This window comes from Gobius niger (assembly GCF_951799975.1).
Source record: "Gobius niger genome assembly, chromosome: 11".
Taxonomy (NCBI): Eukaryota; Metazoa; Chordata; class Actinopteri; order Gobiiformes; family Gobiidae; genus Gobius; species Gobius niger.
Window position 1 is genome coordinate 144,756 of NC_136862.1, and position 17,568 is coordinate 162,323.

At 63.1% G+C, this 17,568-nt stretch overlaps 1 protein-coding gene across 1 annotated transcript in view; it reads right to left on the minus strand.

The window, feature by feature from the left end:
• Nucleotides 1-619: 619 nt before the first annotated feature.
• LOC306970716 (tubulin-specific chaperone cofactor E-like protein) overlaps nucleotides 620-17,568 on the minus strand; it is a gene marked incomplete at its 3' end in the record, with an annotated part of 30,360 nt that continues 13,411 nt past the window's right edge. Inside the window, exons 5-7 of the mRNA XM_079566743.1 lie at nucleotides 17,240-17,366; nucleotides 4,336-4,452; nucleotides 620-1,001 (exon numbers count right to left, since the gene is read on the minus strand). Of these exons, the coding sequence (XP_079422869.1) occupies nucleotides 620-1,001; nucleotides 4,336-4,452; nucleotides 17,240-17,366 (626 nt within the window). The remainder of the gene's footprint in view (nucleotides 1,002-4,335; nucleotides 4,453-17,239; nucleotides 17,367-17,568) is intronic.

Here is a 17,568-nt window from a genome sequence, read left to right on the forward strand (position 1 = left end):
CGCAGACCCGGAGGAGGGGCCAAGAGGGTCGTCCCGGGACAGGGGAGAGTCAGGGGGAGAGTCAGGCCCAATTCCACTTCTCCGCCTTCGCCCTTTGCTTTCCTCCTTCTACCCAAAAGGACGCCCCCATTCTGTTTGCCATGAGGGGGGGCGAGGGTGAGGGTAAGGGAGAGGGGGAAGGAGAGGGCGAAGGAGGAGGTGAGGGTGAGGGCAGAGGGAGAGGGCGAGGGAGAGGGGGAAGGAGGAGGTGAGGGTGAGGGCAGAGGGAGAGGGCGAGGGAGAGGGGGAAGGAGAGGGCGAAGGAGAGGGCGAGGGTGAGGGCGAAGGAGAGGGCGAAGGAGAGGGCGAAGGAGAGGGCGAAGGAGAGGGCGAAGGAGAGGGCGAGGGTGAGGGCGAAGGAGAGGGCGAAGGAGAGGGCGAGGGTGAGGGAGAGGGTGAGGGAGAGGGTGAAGGCAGAGGGGAACCAAAGAGAATTGGAATTGGGCCTCAGTGCCCCGAAGGGCGAAGGCGTCTCCAAAGCGTTTGTATCTTTGTCTCTTTGCGTCGCCGTTAATCATGATTCCAGAAGCTTCTGAAAGAGCAGTTTCCTGTGGAGTCTTTATTACAGCAGCCTTTACATTCACGCAGTCGCCTGGTCTGGGCCGCTCCGCCCCGAGGAGCTCCGCCCTGAGGAGCTCCGCCCCGCGCCCCGCAGCACCACCAGGATCTGGTCGCCGTCGCGGATGCCGTAGGAGTGCAGGGCGCGGCTGGGGCACCTCATCTCCGCCGGGCCCAGGACGTGGCACATCTCGCGGTCCACGTGGAAGAGGCGCAGGCCGGAGGCGGGAAGCTCCAGCCGAGCCCGCAGGGTCTTCTTCAGGTCCCCCACCGTCTGCTCCAGGGACAGGCCCAGGGTCTCCACACGCTCCCCCCACAGCACCTCCACCAGGGGGCAGCGCGGCCTCAGGTCCACCTCCGCCAGAGGGGCCAGCTCCCCGTACTTCTGCACCAGGACGCCGTACCTGCCAGGGAGCAGAGGTCAGAGGTGAGAGGTCAGAGGTGAGAGGTCAGAGGTCAGAGGACAGAGGACAGAGGTCAGAGGTCAGAGGTCAGAGGTCTGAGTCAGAGGTCAGAGACAGCCCGGCAAGAGCAGGCGAGAGTCAGCCCCAAACCCGGATAAATGTATGTTAGAGTCAGCCCCAAACCCGGATAAATACAGGTGAGAGTCAGCCCCAAACACGGATAAATGGGGGTCGGCCCGATGTTCCCCGGGTCCGATGTTCCCCCGTACCTCGGGGAACATCAGACCCTCCGAACGCCGGAGGGCCCGGTGTTCCCCGACAGATGCAAGCAGTGAACACGCCCCCGCCTCTCTCTTCACCGCTTGGCACAGAGCGGCCCTATGCGCGGATAAAGGAGCAACAAGCGGCTTGGGTTCGCTCATAACTAGCCTACTGATTAGGCTACTTTATAACATACTATAAGTCTTGTAGACCTCGCCTTGTAACAGCCTACAACATTTTTGTACAACCTCAGAATAAGAACGTGTCGCAGCAACACCAAACTCACCCACAGCCGCTTTTCTTTTTTGTAAACAGATCTCCCCCCGTTTATCCTCGACACCTGCTTGATTGGTTCGTTGTTGTAGCTCGATCGTGCGTAAATCCATGTTTTTTTCTTGTGATTGTCCGTGAGCCCCAGCGTAGTCCATCACGCGGCGTGTGGAGAGCCAAGTGCAGCGGCTCGTGCCATCGCCGCTCCTAACTCTCAGCAAGTCTTTTCTGATGGCTGCGCTCCAGCCTTATACACATTAAATTAGGATCTTTTTACGAATGGGGCAACATGCATTGCGTCCTCACTCCTCTCCCAGTGCCGCCGCCTGTCATACCTGCATTACGCACTGTGCTTTGGCCATCAGACGCTCTGAGAGGCCCCACTGAGGCCACTGTGCTTTGGCATCAGACGCTCTGAGAGGCACCACTGAGGCCACTGTGCTTTGGCATCAGACGCTCCGAGAGGCACCACTGAGGCCACTGTGCTTTGGCATCAGACGCTCTGAGAGGCACCACTGAGGCCACTGTGCTTTGGCATCAGACGCTCTGAGAGGCACCACTGAGGCCACTGTGCTTTGGCATCAGACGCTCTGAGAGGCACCACTGAGGCCACTGTGCTTTGGCATCAGACGCTCCGAGAGGCACCACTGAGGCCACTGTGCTTTGGCATCAGACGCTCTGAGAGGCACCACTGAGGCCACTGTGCTTTGGCATCAGACGCTCCGAGAGGCACCACTGAGGCCACTGTGCTTTGGCATCAGACGCTCTGAGAGGCACCACTGAGGCCACTGTGCTTTGGCATCAGACGCTCCGAGAGGCACCACTGAGGCCACTGTGCTTTGGCATCAGACGCTCCGAGAGGCACCACTGAGGCCACTGTGCTTTGGCATCAGACGCTCTGAGAGGCACCACTGAGGCCACTGTGCTTTGGCATCAGATGCTCTGAGAGGCACCACTGAGGCCACTGTGCTTTGGCATCAGACGCTCTGAGAGGCACCACTGAGGCCACTGTGCTTTGGCATCAGACGCTCTGAGAGGCACCACTGAGGCCACTGTGCTTTGGCATCAGACGCTCTGAGAGGCACCACTGAGGCCACTGTGCTTTGGCATCAGACGCTCTGAGAGGCACCACTGAGGCCACTGTGCTTTGGCATCAGACGCTCTGAGAGGCACCACTGAGGCCACTGTGCTTTGGCATCAGACGCTCCGAGAGGCACCACTGAGGCCACTGTGCTTTGGCATCAGACGCTCCGAGAGGCACCACTGAGGCCACTGTGCTTTGGCATCAGACGCTCTGAGAGGCACCACTGAGGCCACTGACACTGAATGACGTTGAACTGTATTTGCGCCGCTGTTTTTTGACATGAAAACGATCCATAGCCTATATTAAATGAGAACGCTGAGGAAGCGCAGCAAAGGAAAAGTGCTCGGGGCTTATGGCACAATTACGCGGCACCGCGGGTGGACCTGTGAACACATCTGGCCGTCTCTGTGCAGATGTTGCATCGTGTACCAGTTCCTTGTGCCTCGACATGTCATCCCTTCTTGCACCCTCCGCTGTGACCGGCTCCAGAGACACTACAGGCTAACGTAGTGTTGGGGCATGAGTAGCCTTATATTTGCTGCTGATTGTTGTACGTTTTGCCTGATGAATGAAGAGCTGCATTCTGCCTGTGCGTAAGTCTGCCCTGATCGCAGCGCTGGCACTTGTATTGACGGGGGAACATCGGGACTTTTTAATATGCGAGGTACCGATGTTCCCCCGTCAATACAAGTGGGGGAACATCGGACCCGGGGAACATCGGTACGCACCCGATAAATGTATGTTAGAGTCAGCCCCAAACCCGGATAAATACAGGTCACAGTCAGCCCCAAACACGGATAAATATGTCAGAGTCAGCCCAAAACAAGGATAAATATGTTAGAGTCAGCCCCAAACACGGATAAATACATGTGAGCGGGGAAACCGGGTCAGAGGAGGGAATGCGTGATGGAAACGAGGTCGGACCTTCAGGCCCAGGTTAAAGTGAGTGTTTGGAGGTATTTAACACACTCCTCAAACACACTCGGTCTTGTCCGCTCGCCGTGAGAAAGCACTTAGCGGCCGCCGGGGACCGCGCTCCTGATAAGGCCCTAGCAACCGTTAAAAAAGCCCCTAGCAACCACTAAAAAGGCTTCTGTCACAGCTGGCCACAAAGACGTCCCCGCGGGCCACGTCCGGCCAAAACTGTCCCACTCGGGGAGTTCTGCTCCACAAAGTCTCCTTCAAGGAGCTCTTTGCTAAAGTCTAATCATGATCCAGAGATAAGGCTCAACGGCACTTTGTCTCCAGCGCTCTTTCCTAATGGACGTTAAATAACGGCCGCTCTTTCCTAATCAGTGTCCCCCCCCGGCCCCCCCCCCTCGATAGCCTTTGATTATTCCACTTATTTACTCCGGTTTGTGCTTTTTCAGATACTACGCCTTCTTAATCCAGTCTGAGTCGGTAGTTTTTAGTTTGTTTGAAGCTAAATGTAAGAGTTTAGGTGAAGCATCATCAGTTTCACATCAGTGGCTGAAGCTCGGATTCTGGAGAAAGTCTGAACTTGGCCTTCAGCTGATTTCGGCTCCTCTTGTTTAACACAGAGCTGTGACATTTGGTCCAAACTGAGGAACTCACTGATGAATATGAAACATGAATATGAGGAAAACTTAAATAACATCAATCTAATAATAGTATTTAAACACAGTGTTTCCTCCATCATCACAATGTATTAGTTACTTAAACTGAATAATAATGACGGCATGTGGACGGGCGTGGTACCTCTGAGGCGGCTCCTGGTCCACTCGCTCCAGGTGGTACCGGATGAAGAACCTCTCTGCGTCCTCACGCTCGCCCTCAGACACCGTACTGCCGTTCAGCTGCAGGACGGCGGGCAGCCTGTCAAAGAGAGGAGACACTGAGGAGACTCTGAGGAGACACTGAGGAGACACTGAGGAGACACTGAGGAGACTCTGAGGAGACACTGAGGAGACACTGAGGAGACACTGAGGAGACACTGAGGAGACTCTGAGGAGACTCTGAGGAGACTCTGAGGAGACACTGAGGAGACTCTGAGGAGACACTGAGGAGATACTGAGGAGACTCTGAGGAGACACTGAGGAGACACTGAGGAGACACTGAGGAGACTCTGAGGAGACTCTGAGGAGACACTGAGGAGACACTGAGGAGACACTGAGGAGACACTGAGGAGACACTGAGGAGACACTGAGGAGACTCTGAGGAGACACTGAGGAGACACTGAGGAGACTCTGAGGAGACTCTGAGGAGACACTGAGGAGACACTGAGGAGACACTGAGGAGACACTGAGGAGAGTCTGAGGAGACACTGAGGAGACACTGAGGAGACACTGAGGAGACACTGAGGAGACACTGAGGAGACACTGAGGAGACACTGAGGAGACTCTGAGGAGACACTGAGGAGACTCTGAGGAGACACTGAGGAGACTCTGAGGAGACACTGAGGAGACTCTGAGGAGACACTGAGGAGACACTGAGGAGACTCTGGGTGAGGGTGGATGAGGGTGGGTGAGGGTGGGTGAGGGTGGGTGAGGGTGGGTGAGGGTGGGTGAGGGTAGGTGAGGGTGGGTAAGGCTGGGTGAGGGTGGGTGAGGGTGGATGAGGGTGGGTGAGGGTGAGTGAGGGTGAGTGAGGGTGGGTGAGGGTGGGTGGGTGCGGGTGGGTGCGGGTGAGTGAGGGTGAGTGAGGGTGAGTGAGGGTGGGTGAGGGTGGGTGAGGGTGAGTGAGGGTGAGTGAGGGTGGGTGAGGGTGGGTGAGGGTGGGTGAGGGTGGGGGAGGGTGGGTGAGGGTGGGTGAGGGTGGGTGCGGGTGGATGAGGGAGGGTGAGGGTGGGTGAGGGTGGGTGAGGGTGGGTGAGGGTGGGTGAGGGTAGGTGAGGGTGGGTAAGGCTGGGTGAGGGTGGGTGAGGGTGGATGAGGGTGGGTGAGGGTGAGTGAGGGTGAGTGAGGGTGGGTGAGGGTGGGTGGGTGCGGGTGGGTGCGGGTGAGTGAGGGTGAGTGAGGGTGAGTGAGGGTGGGTGAGGGTGGGTGAGGGTGAGTGAGGGTGAGTGAGGGTGGGTGAGGGTGGGTGAGGGTGGGTGAGGGTGGGGGAGGGTGGGTGAGGGTGGGTGAGGGTGGGTGCGGGTGGATGAGGGAGGGTGAGGGTGGGTGAGGGTAGGTGAGGGTAGGTGAGGGTAGGTGAGGGTGGGTGAGGGTGGATGAGGGTAGGTGAGGGAGGGTGAGGGTAGGTGAGGGTGGGTGCGGGTGGGTGCGGGTGGGTGAGGGTGGGTGAGGGTGGATGAGGGTAGGTGAGGGTGGGTGAGGGTGGATGAGGGTAGGTGAGGGAGGGTGAGGGTAGGTGAGGGTGGGTGCGGGTGGGTGCGGGTGGGTGCGGGTGGGTGAGGGTAGGTGAGGGTGGGTGAGGGTGGGTGAGGGTGTGTGAGGGTGAGTGAGGGTGGGTGAGGGTGTGTGAGGGTGAGTGAGGGTGTGTGAGGGTGAGTGAGGGTAGGTGAGGGTGGGTGAGGGTAGGTGAGGGTAGGTGAGGGTGGGTGAGGGAGGGTGAGGGTGTGTGAGGGTGAGTGAGGGTGTGTGAGGGTGTGTGAGGGTGGGTGAGGGTAGGTGAGGGTGGGTGAGGGTGGGTGAGGGTGGGTGAGGGTGAGTGAGGGAGGGTGAGGGTGGATGAGGGAGGGTGAGGGTGGGTGAGGGTAGGTGAGGGTGGGTGAGGGTGGATGAGGGAGGGTGAGGGTGGGTGAGGGTAGGTGAGGGTGGGTGAGGGTGGATGAGGGTAGGTGAGGGAGGGTGAGGGTAGGTGAGGGTGGGTGAGGGTAGGTGAGGGTAGGTGAGGGTGGGTGAGGGTGGATGAGGGTAGGTGAGGGAGGGTGAGGGTGGATGAGGGTAGGTGAGGGAGGGTGAGGGTAGGTGAGGGTGGGTGAGGGTAGGTGAGGGTAGGTGAGGGTGGGTGAGGGTGGATGAGGGTAGGTGAGGGAGGGTGAGGGTAGGTGAGGGTGGGTGCGGGTGGGTGCGGGTGGGTGAGGGAGGGTGAGGGTGGATGAGGGAGGGTGAGGGTGGGTGAGGGTAGGTGAGGGTGGGTGAGGGTGGATGAGGGAGGGTGAGGGTGGGTGAGGGTGGGTGAGGGTGGGTGAGGGTGGATGAGGGTGGGTGAGGGAGGGTGAGGGTAGGTGAGGGTGGGTGAGGGTGGATGAGGGTGGGTGAGGGAGGGTGAGGGTGGATGAGGGAGGGTGAGGGTGGGTGAGGGTAGGTGAGGGTGGGTGAGGGTGGATGAGGGTGGGTGAGGGAGGGTGAGGGTGGATGAGGGAGGGTGAGGGTGGGTGAGGGTAGGTGAGGGTGGGTGAGGGTGGATGAGGGTAGGTGAGGGAGGGTGAGGGTAGGTGAGGGTAGGTGAGGGTGGGTGAGGGTGGGTGAGGGAGGGTGAGGGTAGGTGAGGGTGGATGAGGGTAGGTGAGGGTGGGTGAGGGTGGGTGAGGGTGGGTGCGGGTGGGTGAGGGTGGGTGAGGGTGGGTGAGGGTGGGTGCGGGTGGGTGCGGGTGGGTGAGGGTGGGTGAGGGTGGATGAGGGTAGGTGAGGGTGGGTGAGGGTGGGTGAGGGAGGGTGAGGGTAGGTGAGGGTGGGTGAGGGTGGATGAGGGTAGGTGAGGGTGGATGAGGGTGGGTGAGGGTGGGTGAGGGTGGATGAGGGTGGGTGAGGGTGGGTGAGGGTGGATGAGGGTGGATGAGGGTGGGTGAGGGTGGGTGAGGGTGGATGAGGGTGGGTGAGGGTGGGTGAGGGTGGATGAGGGTGGGTGAGGGTAGGTGAGGGTGGATGAGGGTGGGTGAGGGTGGGTGAGGGTGGATGAGGGTGGGTGAGGGTGGATGAGGGTGGATGAGGGTGGGTGAGGGTGGGTGAGGGTGGGTGAGGGTGTGTGAGGGTGAGTGAGGGTGGGTGAGGGTGGGTGGGGGTGGGTGAGGGTGGATGAGGGTGGGTGAGGGTGGGTGAGGGTGGATGAGGGTGGGTGAGGGTGGATGAGGGTGGGTGAGGGTGGGTGAGGGTGGATGAGGGTGGGTGAGGGTGGGTGAGGGTGGATGAGGGTGGGTGAGGGTGAGTGAGGGAGGGTGAGTGAGGGTGGGTGAGGGTGGATGAGGGTGGGTGAGGGTGGGTGAGGGTGGATGAGGGTGGGTGAGGGTGGATGAGGGTGGGTGAGGGTGGGTGAGGGTGGATGAGGGTGGATGAGGGTGGGTGAGGGTGGGTGAGGGTGGATGAGGGTGGGTGAGGGTGGGTGAGGGTGGATGAGGGTGGGTGAGGGTAGGTGAGGGTGGATGAGGGTGGGTGAGGGTGGGTGAGGGTGGATGAGGGTGGGTGAGGGTGGATGAGGGTGGATGAGGGTGGGTGAGGGTGGGTGAGGGTGGGTGAGGGTGTGTGAGGGTGAGTGAGGGTGGGTGAGGGTGGGTGGGTGAGGGAGGGTGAGGGTGAGTGAGGGAGGGTGAGGGAGGGTGAGGGTAGGTGAGGGTGAGTGAGGGAGGGTGAGGGAGGGTGAGGGTAGGTGAGGGTGAGTGAGGGAGGGTGAGGGTGGATGAGGGAGGGTGAGGGTGGGTGAGGGTAGGTGAGGGTGGGTGAGGGTGGGTGAGGGTGAGTGAGGGAGGGTGAGGGTGGATGAGGGAGGGTGAGGGTGGGTGAGGGTAGGTGAGGGTGGGTGAGGGTGGATGAGGGAGGGTGAGGGTGGGTGAGGGTAGGTGAGGGTGGGTGAGGGTGGATGAGGGTAGGTGAGGGAGGGTGAGGGTAGGTGAGGGTGGGTGAGGGTAGGTGAGGGTAGGTGAGGGTGGGTGAGGGTGGATGAGGGTAGGTGAGGGAGGGTGAGGGTAGGTGAGGGTGGGTGCGGGTGGGTGCGGGTGGGTGAGGGTGGGTGAGGGTGGATGAGGGTGGGTGAGGGAGGGTGAGGGTAGGTGAGGGTGGGTGAGGGTGGATGAGGGTGGGTGAGGGAGGGTGAGGGTGGGTGAGGGTGGGTGAGGGTGGATGAGGGTGGGTGAGGGTAGGTGAGGGTGGGTGAGGGTGGGTGAGGGTGGGTGAGGGAGGGTGAGGGTGGGTGAGGGTGGGTGAGGGTGGGTGAGGGTGGGTGAGGGTGGGTGAGGGTGGATGAGGGTAGGTGAGGGTGGGTGAGGGTGGGTGAGGGAGGGTGAGGGTAGGTGAGGGTGGGTGAGGGTGGGTGCGGGTGGGTGCGGGTGGGTGAGGGTGGGTGAGGGTGGATGAGGGTAGGTGAGGGTGAGTGAGGGTGGGTGAGGGTGGGTGCGGGTGGGTGCGGGTGGGTGAGGGTGGGTGAGGGTGGATGAGGGTAGGTGAGGGTGGGTGAGGGTGGGTGAGGGAGGGTGAGGGTGGGTGAGGGTGGGTGAGGGTGGGTGAGGGTGGGTGAGGGTGGGTGAGGGAGGGTGAGGGTGGGTGAGGGTGGATGAGGGTGGGTGAGGGAGGGTGAGGGTAGGTGAGGGAGGGTGAGGGTAGGTGAGGGTGGGTGAGGGTGGATGAGGGTGGGTGAGGGAGGGTGAGGGTGGGTGAGGGTGGATGAGGGTAGGTGAGGGTGGGTGAGGGTGGGTGAGGGAGGGTGAGGGTGGGTGCGGGTGGGTGCGGGTGGGTGAGGGTGGGTGAGGGTGGATGAGGGTAGGTGAGGGTGGGTGAGGGAGGGTGAGGGTGGGTGCGGGTGGGTGCGGGTGGGTGAGGGAGGGTGAGGGTGGGTGAGGGTGGATGAGGGTAGGTGAGGGTGGGTGAGGGTGGGTGAGGGTGGGTGAGGGAGGGTGAGGGTGGGTGCGGGTGGGTGCGGGTGGGTGAGGGTGGGTGAGGGTGGGTGAGGGTGGGTGAGGGTGGGTGAGGGTAGGTGAGGGTGGGTGAGGGTGGGTGAGGGTGGGTGAGGGAGGGTGAGGGTGGGTGAGGGTGGATGAGGGTAGGTGAGGGTGGGTGAGGGTGGGTGAGGGAGGGTGAGGGTGGGTGCGGGTGGGTGCGGGTGGGTGAGGGTGGGTGAGGGTGGGTGAGGGTGGGTGAGGGTGGGTGAGGGTAGGTGAGGGTGGGTGAGGGAGGGTGAGGGTAGGTGAGGGTGGGTGAGGGTGGGTGCGGGTGGGTGCGGGTGGGTGAGGGTGGGTGAGGGTGGATGAGGGTAGGTGAGGGTGGGTGAGGGTGGGTGAGGGAGGGTGAGGGTGGGTGAGGGTGGGTGAGGGTGGGTGAGGGTGGGTGAGGGTGGGTGAGGGAGGGTGAGGGTGGGTGAGGGTGGATGAGGGTGGGTGAGGGAGGGTGAGGGTAGGTGAGGGAGGGTGAGGGTAGGTGAGGGTGGGTGAGGGTGGATGAGGGTGGGTGAGGGAGGGTGAGGGTGGGTGAGGGTGGATGAGGGTAGGTGAGGGTGGGTGAGGGTGGGTGAGGGAGGGTGAGGGTGGGTGCGGGTGGGTGCGGGTGGGTGAGGGTGGGTGAGGGTGGATGAGGGTAGGTGAGGGTGGGTGAGGGAGGGTGAGGGTGGGTGCGGGTGGGTGCGGGTGGGTGAGGGAGGGTGAGGGTGGGTGAGGGTGGATGAGGGTAGGTGAGGGTGGGTGAGGGTGGGTGAGGGTGGGTGAGGGAGGGTGAGGGTGGGTGCGGGTGGGTGCGGGTGGGTGAGGGTGGGTGAGGGTGGGTGCGGGTGGGTGAGGGTGGGTGAGGGTGGGTGAGGGTGGGTGAGGGTGGATGAGGGTAGGTGAGGGTGGGTGAGGGAGGGTGAGGGTGGGTGAGGGTGGATGAGGGTAGGTGAGGGTGGGTGAGGGTGGGTGAGGGAGGGTGAGGGTGGGTGCGGGTGGGTGCGGGTGGGTGAGGGTGGGTGAGGGTGGGTGAGGGTGGGTGAGGGTGGGTGAGGGTAGGTGAGGGTGGGTGAGGGAGGGTGAGGGTAGGTGAGGGTGGGTGAGGGTGGGTGCGGGTGGGTGCGGGTGGGTGAGGGTGGGTGAGGGTGGATGAGGGTAGGTGAGGGTGGGTGAGGGTGGGTGAGGGAGGGTGAGGGTGGGTGAGGGTGGGTGAGGGTGGGTGAGGGTGGGTGAGGGTGGGTGAGGGAGGGTGAGGGTGGGTGAGGGTGGATGAGGGTGGGTGAGGGAGGGTGAGGGTAGGTGAGGGAGGGTGAGGGTAGGTGAGGGTGGGTGAGGGTGGATGAGGGTGGGTGAGGGAGGGTGAGGGTAGGTGAGGGTGGGTGAGGGTGGGTGAGGGTGGGTGAGGGAGGGTGAGGGTGGGTGAGGGTGGATGAGGGTGGGTGAGGGAGGGTGAGGGTAGGTGAGGGAGGGTGAGGGTAGGTGAGGGTGGATGAGGGTGGGTGAGGGAGGGTGAGGGTAGGTGAGGGTGAGTGAGGGTGGGTGAGGGTGGGTGAGGGTGGGTGAGGGTGGGTGAGGGTGTGTGAGGGTGAGTGAGGGTGGGTGAGGGTGGGTGAGGGTAGGTGAGGGTGGGTGAGGGAGGGTGAGGGTAGGTGAGGGTGGGTGAGGGTGGATGAGGGTGGGTGAGGGAGGGTGAGGGTAGGTGAGGGTGGGTGAGGGTGGATGAGGGTGGGTGAGGGAGGGTGAGGGTAGGTGAGGGTGAGTGAGGGTGGGTGAGGGTGGGTGAGGGTAGGTGAGGGTGGGTGAGGGTAGGTGAGGGTGGGTGAGGGAGGGTGAGGGTGGGTGAGGGTGGGTGAGGGTGTGTGAGGGTGAGTGAGGGTGGGTGAGGGTGGGTGAGGGAGGGTGAGGGAGGGTGAGGGTAGGTGAGGGTGAGTGAGGGAGGGTGAGGGAGGGTGAGGGTAGGTGAGGGTGAGTGAGGGAGGGTGAGGGAGGGTGAGGGTGGGTGAGGGTAGGTGAGGGTAGGTGAGGGTGAGTGAGGGTGGATGAGGGAGGGTGAGGGTAGGTGAGGGTGGGTGAGGGTGGATGAGGGAGGGTGAGGGTGGATGAGGGAGGGTGAGGGTAGGTGAGGGTAGGTGAGGGTGGGTGAGGGTAGGTGAGGGTAGGTGAGGGTGAGTGAGGGAGGGTGAGGGTAGGTGAGGGTAGGTGAGGGAGGGTGAGGGTAGGTGAGGGTGAGTGAGGGAGGGTGAGGGTGGATGAGGGAGGGTGAGGGTGGGTGAGGGTAGGTGAGGGTGGGTGAGGGTGGGTGAGGGTGAGTGAGGGAGGGTGAGGGTGGATGAGGGAGGGTGAGGGTGGGTGAGGGTAGGTGAGGGTGGGTGAGGGTGGGTGAGGGTGAGTGAGGGAGGGTGAGGGTGGATGAGGGAGGGTGAGGGTGGGTGAGGGTGGGTGAGGGTAGGTGAGGGTAGGTGAGGGTGAGTGAGGGAGGGTGAGGGTAGGTGAGGGTAGGTGAGGGAGGGTGAGGGTAGGTGAGGGTGAGTGAGGGAGGGTGAGGGTGGATGAGGGAGGGTGAGGGTGGGTGAGGGTAGGTGAGGGTAGGTGAGGGTGGGTGAGGGAGGGTGAGGGTAGGTGAGGGTAGGTGAGGGTAGGTGAGGGTAGGTGAGGGTGAGTGAGGGAGGGTGAGGGTGGGTGAGGGTGGGTGAGGGTAGGTGAGGGTAGGTGAGGGTGAGTGAGGGAGGGTGAGGGTAGGTGAGGGTAGGTGAGGGAGGGTGAGGGTAGGTGAGGGTGAGTGAGGGAGGGTGAGGGTGGATGAGGGAGGGTGAGGGTGGGTGAGGGTAGGTGAGGGTAGGTGAGGGTGGGTGAGGGAGGGTGAGGGTAGGTGAGGGTAGGTGAGGGAGGGTGAGGGTAGGTGAGGGTGAGTGAGGGAGGGTGAGGGTGGATGAGGGAGGGTGAGGGTAGGTGAGGGTAGGTGAGGGAGGGTGAGGGTAGGTGAGGGTGAGTGAGGGAGGGTGAGGGTGGATGAGGGAGGGTGAGGGTGGGTGAGGGTAGGTGAGGGTAGGTGAGGGTAGGTGAGGGTAGGTGAGGGTGGGTGAGGGAGGGTGAGGGTAGGTGAGGGTGGGTGAGGGTGGGTGAGGGTAGGTGAGGGTGAGTGAGGGAGGGTGAGGGTGGATGAGGGAGGGTGAGGGTGGGTGAGGGTAGGTGAGGGTGGGTGAGGGTAGGTGAGGGTAGGTGAGGGAGGGTGAGGGTGGGTGAGGGAGGGTGAGGGTGTGTGAGGGTGAGTGAGGGTGGGTGAGGGTGGGTGAGGGTGAGTGAGGGAGGGTGAGGGTGGATGAGGGAGGGTGAGGGTGGGTGAGGGTGAGTGAGGGTGGGTGAGGGTGGGTGAGGGTGGGTGAGGGTGAGTGAGGGAGGGTGAGGGTGGATGAGGGAGGGTGAGGGTGGGTGAGGGTAGGTGAGGGTGGGTGAGGGTGGATGAGGGAGGGTGAGGGTGGGTGAGGGTAGGTGAGGGAGGGTGAGGGTAGGTGAGGGTGGGTGAGGGTGGATGAGGGTGGGTGAGGGAGGGTGAGGGTAGGTGAGGGTGAGTGAGGGTGGGTGAGGGTGGGTGAGGGTAGGTGAGGGTGGGTGAGGGTGGATGAGGGAGGGTGAGGGTGGGTGAGGGTAGGTGAGGGTGGGTGAGGGTGGATGAGGGTGGGTGAGGGAGGGTGAGGGTAGGTGAGGGTGAGTGAGGGTGGGTGAGGGTGGGTGAGGGTGGGTGAGGGTGGGTGAGGGTGTGTGAGGGTGAGTGAGGGTGGGTGAGGGTGGGTGAGGGTAGGTGAGGGTGGGTGAGGGAGGGTGAGGGTAGGTGAGGGTGGGTGAGGGTGGATGAGGGTGGGTGAGGGAGGGTGAGGGTAGGTGAGGGTGAGTGAGGGTGGGTGAGGGTGGGTGAGGGTGGGTGAGGGTGTGTGAGGGTGAGTGAGGGTGGGTGAGGGTGGGTGAGGGAGGGTGAGGGTGAGTGAGGGAGGGTGAGGGAGGGTGAGGGTAGGTGAGGGTGAGTGAGGGAGGGTGAGGGAGGGTGAGGGTAGGTGAGGGTGAGTGAGGGAGGGTGAGGGTGGATGAGGGAGGGTGAGGGTGGGTGAGGGTAGGTGAGGGTGGGTGAGGGTGGGTGAGGGTGAGTGAGGGAGGGTGAGGGTGGATGAGGGAGGGTGAGGGTGGGTGAGGGTAGGTGAGGGTGGGTGAGGGTGGGTGAGGGTGAGTGAGGGAGGGTGAGGGTGGATGAGGGAGGGTGAGGGTGGGTGAGGGTAGGTGAGGGTGGGTGAGGGTGGATGAGGGAGGGTGAGGGTGGGTGAGGGTAGGTGAGGGTGGGTGAGGGTGGATGAGGGTAGGTGAGGGAGGGTGAGGGTAGGTGAGGGTGGGTGAGGGTAGGTGAGGGTAGGTGAGGGTGGGTGAGGGTGGATGAGGGTAGGTGAGGGAGGGTGAGGGTAGGTGAGGGTGGGTGCGGGTGGGTGCGGGTGGGTGAGGGTGGGTGAGGGTAGGTGAGGGTGGGTGAGGGTGGATGAGGGTAGGTGAGGGAGGGTGAGGGTAGGTGAGGGTAGGTGAGGGTGGGTGAGGGTGGGTGAGGGAGGGTGAGGGTAGGTGAGGGTGGATGAGGGTAGGTGAGGGTGGGTGAGGGTGGGTGAGGGTGGGTGCGGGTGGGTGAGGGTGGGTGAGGGTGGGTGAGGGTGGGTGCGGGTGGGTGCGGGTGGGTGAGGGTGGGTGAGGGTGGATGAGGGTAGGTGAGGGTGGGTGAGGGTGGGTGAGGGAGGGTGAGGGTAGGTGAGGGTGGGTGAGGGTGGATGAGGGTGGGTGAGGGAGGGTGAGGGTAGGTGAGGGAGGGTGAGGGTAGGTGAGGGTGGGTGAGGGTGGATGAGGGTGGGTGAGGGAGGGTGAGGGTAGGTGAGGGTGAGTGAGGGTGGGTGAGGGTGGGTGAGGGTGGGTGAGGGTGGGTGAGGGTGTGTGAGGGTGAGTGAGGGTGGGTGAGGGTGGGTGAGGGTAGGTGAGGGTGGGTGAGGGAGGGTGAGGGTAGGTGAGGGTGGGTGAGGGTGGATGAGGGTGGGTGAGGGAGGGTGAGGGTAGGTGAGGGTGGGTGAGGGTGGATGAGGGTGGGTGAGGGAGGGTGAGGGTAGGTGAGGGTGAGTGAGGGTGGGTGAGGGTGGGTGAGGGTGGGTGAGGGTAGGTGAGGGTGGGTGAGGGAGGGTGAGGGTGGGTGAGGGTGGGTGAGGGTGTGTGAGGGTGAGTGAGGGTGGGTGAGGGTGGGTGAGGGAGGGTGAGGGTAGGTGAGGGTGAGTGAGGGAGGGTGAGGGAGGGTGAGGGTAGGTGAGGGTGAGTGAGGGAGGGTGAGGGAGGGTGAGGGTAGGTGAGGGTGAGTGAGGGAGGGTGAGGGAGGGTGAGGGTGGGTGAGGGTAGGTGAGGGTGAGTGAGGGAGGGTGAGGGAGGGTGAGGGTGGGTGAGGGTAGGTGAGGGTAGGTGAGGGTGAGTGAGGGAGGGTGAGGGAGGGTGAGGGTGGGTGAGGGTAGGTGAGGGTAGGTGAGGGTGAGTGAGGGAGGGTGAGGGTAGGTGAGGGTAGGTGAGGGAGGGTGAGGGTGGATGAGGGAGGGTGAGGGTAGGTGAGGGTGGGTGAGGGTGGGTGAGGGTGGGTGAGGGTAGGTGAGGGTAGGTGAGGGTGAGTGAGGGAGGGTGAGGGTAGGTGAGGGTAGGTGAGGGTGAGTGAGGGAGGGTGAGGGAGGGTGAGGGTGGGTGAGGGTAGGTGAGGGTAGGTGAGGGTGAGTGAGGGAGGGTGAGGGTAGGTGAGGGTAGGTGAGGGAGGGTGAGGGTGGATGAGGGAGGGTGAGGGTAGGTGAGGGTGGGTGAGGGTGGGTGAGGGTGGGTGAGGGTAGGTGAGGGTAGGTGAGGGTGAGTGAGGGAGGGTGAGGGTAGGTGAGGGTAGGTGAGGGAGGGTGAGGGTAGGTGAGGGTGAGTGAGGGAGGGTGAGGGTGGATGAGGGAGGGTGAGGGTGGGTGAGGGTAGGTGAGGGTAGGTGAGGGTGGGTGAGGGTAGGTGAGGGTAGGTGAGGGTGGGTGAGGGAGGGTGAGGGTAGGTGAGGGTGGGTGAGGGTGGGTGAGGGTAGGTGAGGGTGAGTGAGGGAGGGTGAGGGTGGATGAGGGAGGGTGAGGGTGGGTGAGGGTAGGTGAGGGTGGGTGAGGGTAGGTGAGGGTAGGTGAGGGAGGGTGAGGGTGGGTGAGGGAGGGTGAGGGTGTGTGAGGGTGAGTGAGGGTGGGTGAGGGTGGGTGAGGGTGAGTGAGGGAGGGTGAGGGTGGATGAGGGAGGGTGAGGGTGGGTGAGGGTGAGTGAGGGTGGGTGAGGGTGGGTGAGGGTGGGTGAGGGTGAGTGAGGGAGGGTGAGGGTGGATGAGGGAGGGTGAGGGTGGGTGAGGGTAGGTGAGGGTAGGTGAGGGTGAGTGAGGGAGGGTGAGGGTAGGTGAGGGTGAGTGAGGGAGGGTGAGGGTGGATGAGGGAGGGTGAGGGTGGGTGAGGGTAGGTGAGGGTAGGTGAGGGTGAGTGAGGGAGGGTGAGGGTAGGTGAGGGTAGGTGAGGGTGGGTGAGGGTGGGTGAGGGTGGGTGAGGGTGAGTGAGGGAGGGTGAGGGTGGATGAGGGAGGGTGAGGGTGGGTGAGGGTAGGTGAGGGTAGGTGAGGGTGAGTGAGGGAGGGTGAGGGTAGGTGAGGGTAGGTGAGGGTGTGTGAGGGTGAGTGAGGGTGGGTGAGGGTGGGTGAGGGTGAGTGAGGGAGGGTGAGGGTAGGTGAGGGTAGGTGAGGGTGAGTGAGGGAGGGTGAGGGAGGGTGAGGGTGGATGAGGGAGGGTGAGGGTGGGTGAGGGTAGGTGAGGGTAGGTGAGGGTGAGTGAGGGAGGGTGAGGGTAGGTGAGGGTAGGTGAGGGTGAGTGAGGGAGGGTGAGGGAGGGTGAGGGTGGGTGAGGGTAGGTGAGGGTAGGTGAGGGTGAGTGAGGGAGGGTGAGGGTAGGTGAGGGTAGGTGAGGGAGGGTGAGGGTAGGTGAGGGTGAGTGAGGGAGGGTGAGGGTGGATGAGGGAGGGTGAGGGTGGGTGAGGGTAGGTGAGGGTAGGTGAGGGTGAGTGAGGGAGGGTGAGGGTAGGTGAGGGTAGGTGAGGGAGGGTGAGGGTAGGTGAGGGTGAGTGAGGGAGGGTGAGGGTGGATGAGGGAGGGTGAGGGTGGGTGAGGGTAGGTGAGGGTAGGTGAGGGTGGGTGAGGGTAGGTGAGGGTAGGTGAGGGTGGGTGAGGGAGGGTGAGGGTAGGTGAGGGAGGGTGAGGGTAGGTGAGGGTGAGTGAGGGAGGGTGAGGGTGGATGAGGGAGGGTGAGGGTGGGTGAGGGTAGGTGAGGGTAGGTGAGGGTGGGTGAGGGTAGGTGAGGGTAGGTGAGGGTGGGTGAGGGAGGGTGAGGGTAGGTGAGGGTGGGTGAGGGTGGGTGAGGGTAGGTGAGGGTGAGTGAGGGAGGGTGAGGGTGGATGAGGGAGGGTGAGGGTGGGTGAGGGTAGGTGAGGGTAGGTGAGGGTGGGTGAGGGTAGGTGAGGGTGAGTGAGGGAGGGTGAGGGTGGATGAGGGAGGGTGAGGGTGGGTGAGGGTAGGTGAGGGTGGGTGAGGGTAGGTGAGGGTGAGTGAGGGAGGGTGAGGGTGGATGAGGGAGGGTGAGGGTGGGTGAGGGTAGGTGAGGGTAGGTGAGGGTGGGTGAGGGTAGGTGAGGGTAGGTGAGGGTGGGTGAGGGTGGATGAGGGTAGGTGAGGGAGGGTGAGGGTAGGTGAGGGTGGGTGAGGGTGGGTGAGGGTGTGTGAGGGTGAGTGAGGGTGGGTGAGGGTGGGTGAGGGTGGCTGAGGGACTGACTGGGCGAGCAGCAGGCTGCGGCGCTCCTCCGCTGAGTACGGCTGCAGCAGAGGGATCCCTTTGGCCTTCACCTCCACCAGCTTCGGGAACAAGTTCAGACGCTCGATGTCCTCCCACCGACTCAGCCCTGGACACACACAGACAGGTTTACATGGAACATCAGGACACACACACACACACACACACACACACACAGACACACACAGACAGGTTTACATGGAACATCAGGACACACACACACACACACACAGACACACACAGACAGGTTAACATGCAATATCAGGACACACACACACGCACACACACAGACAGGTTTACATGCAATATCA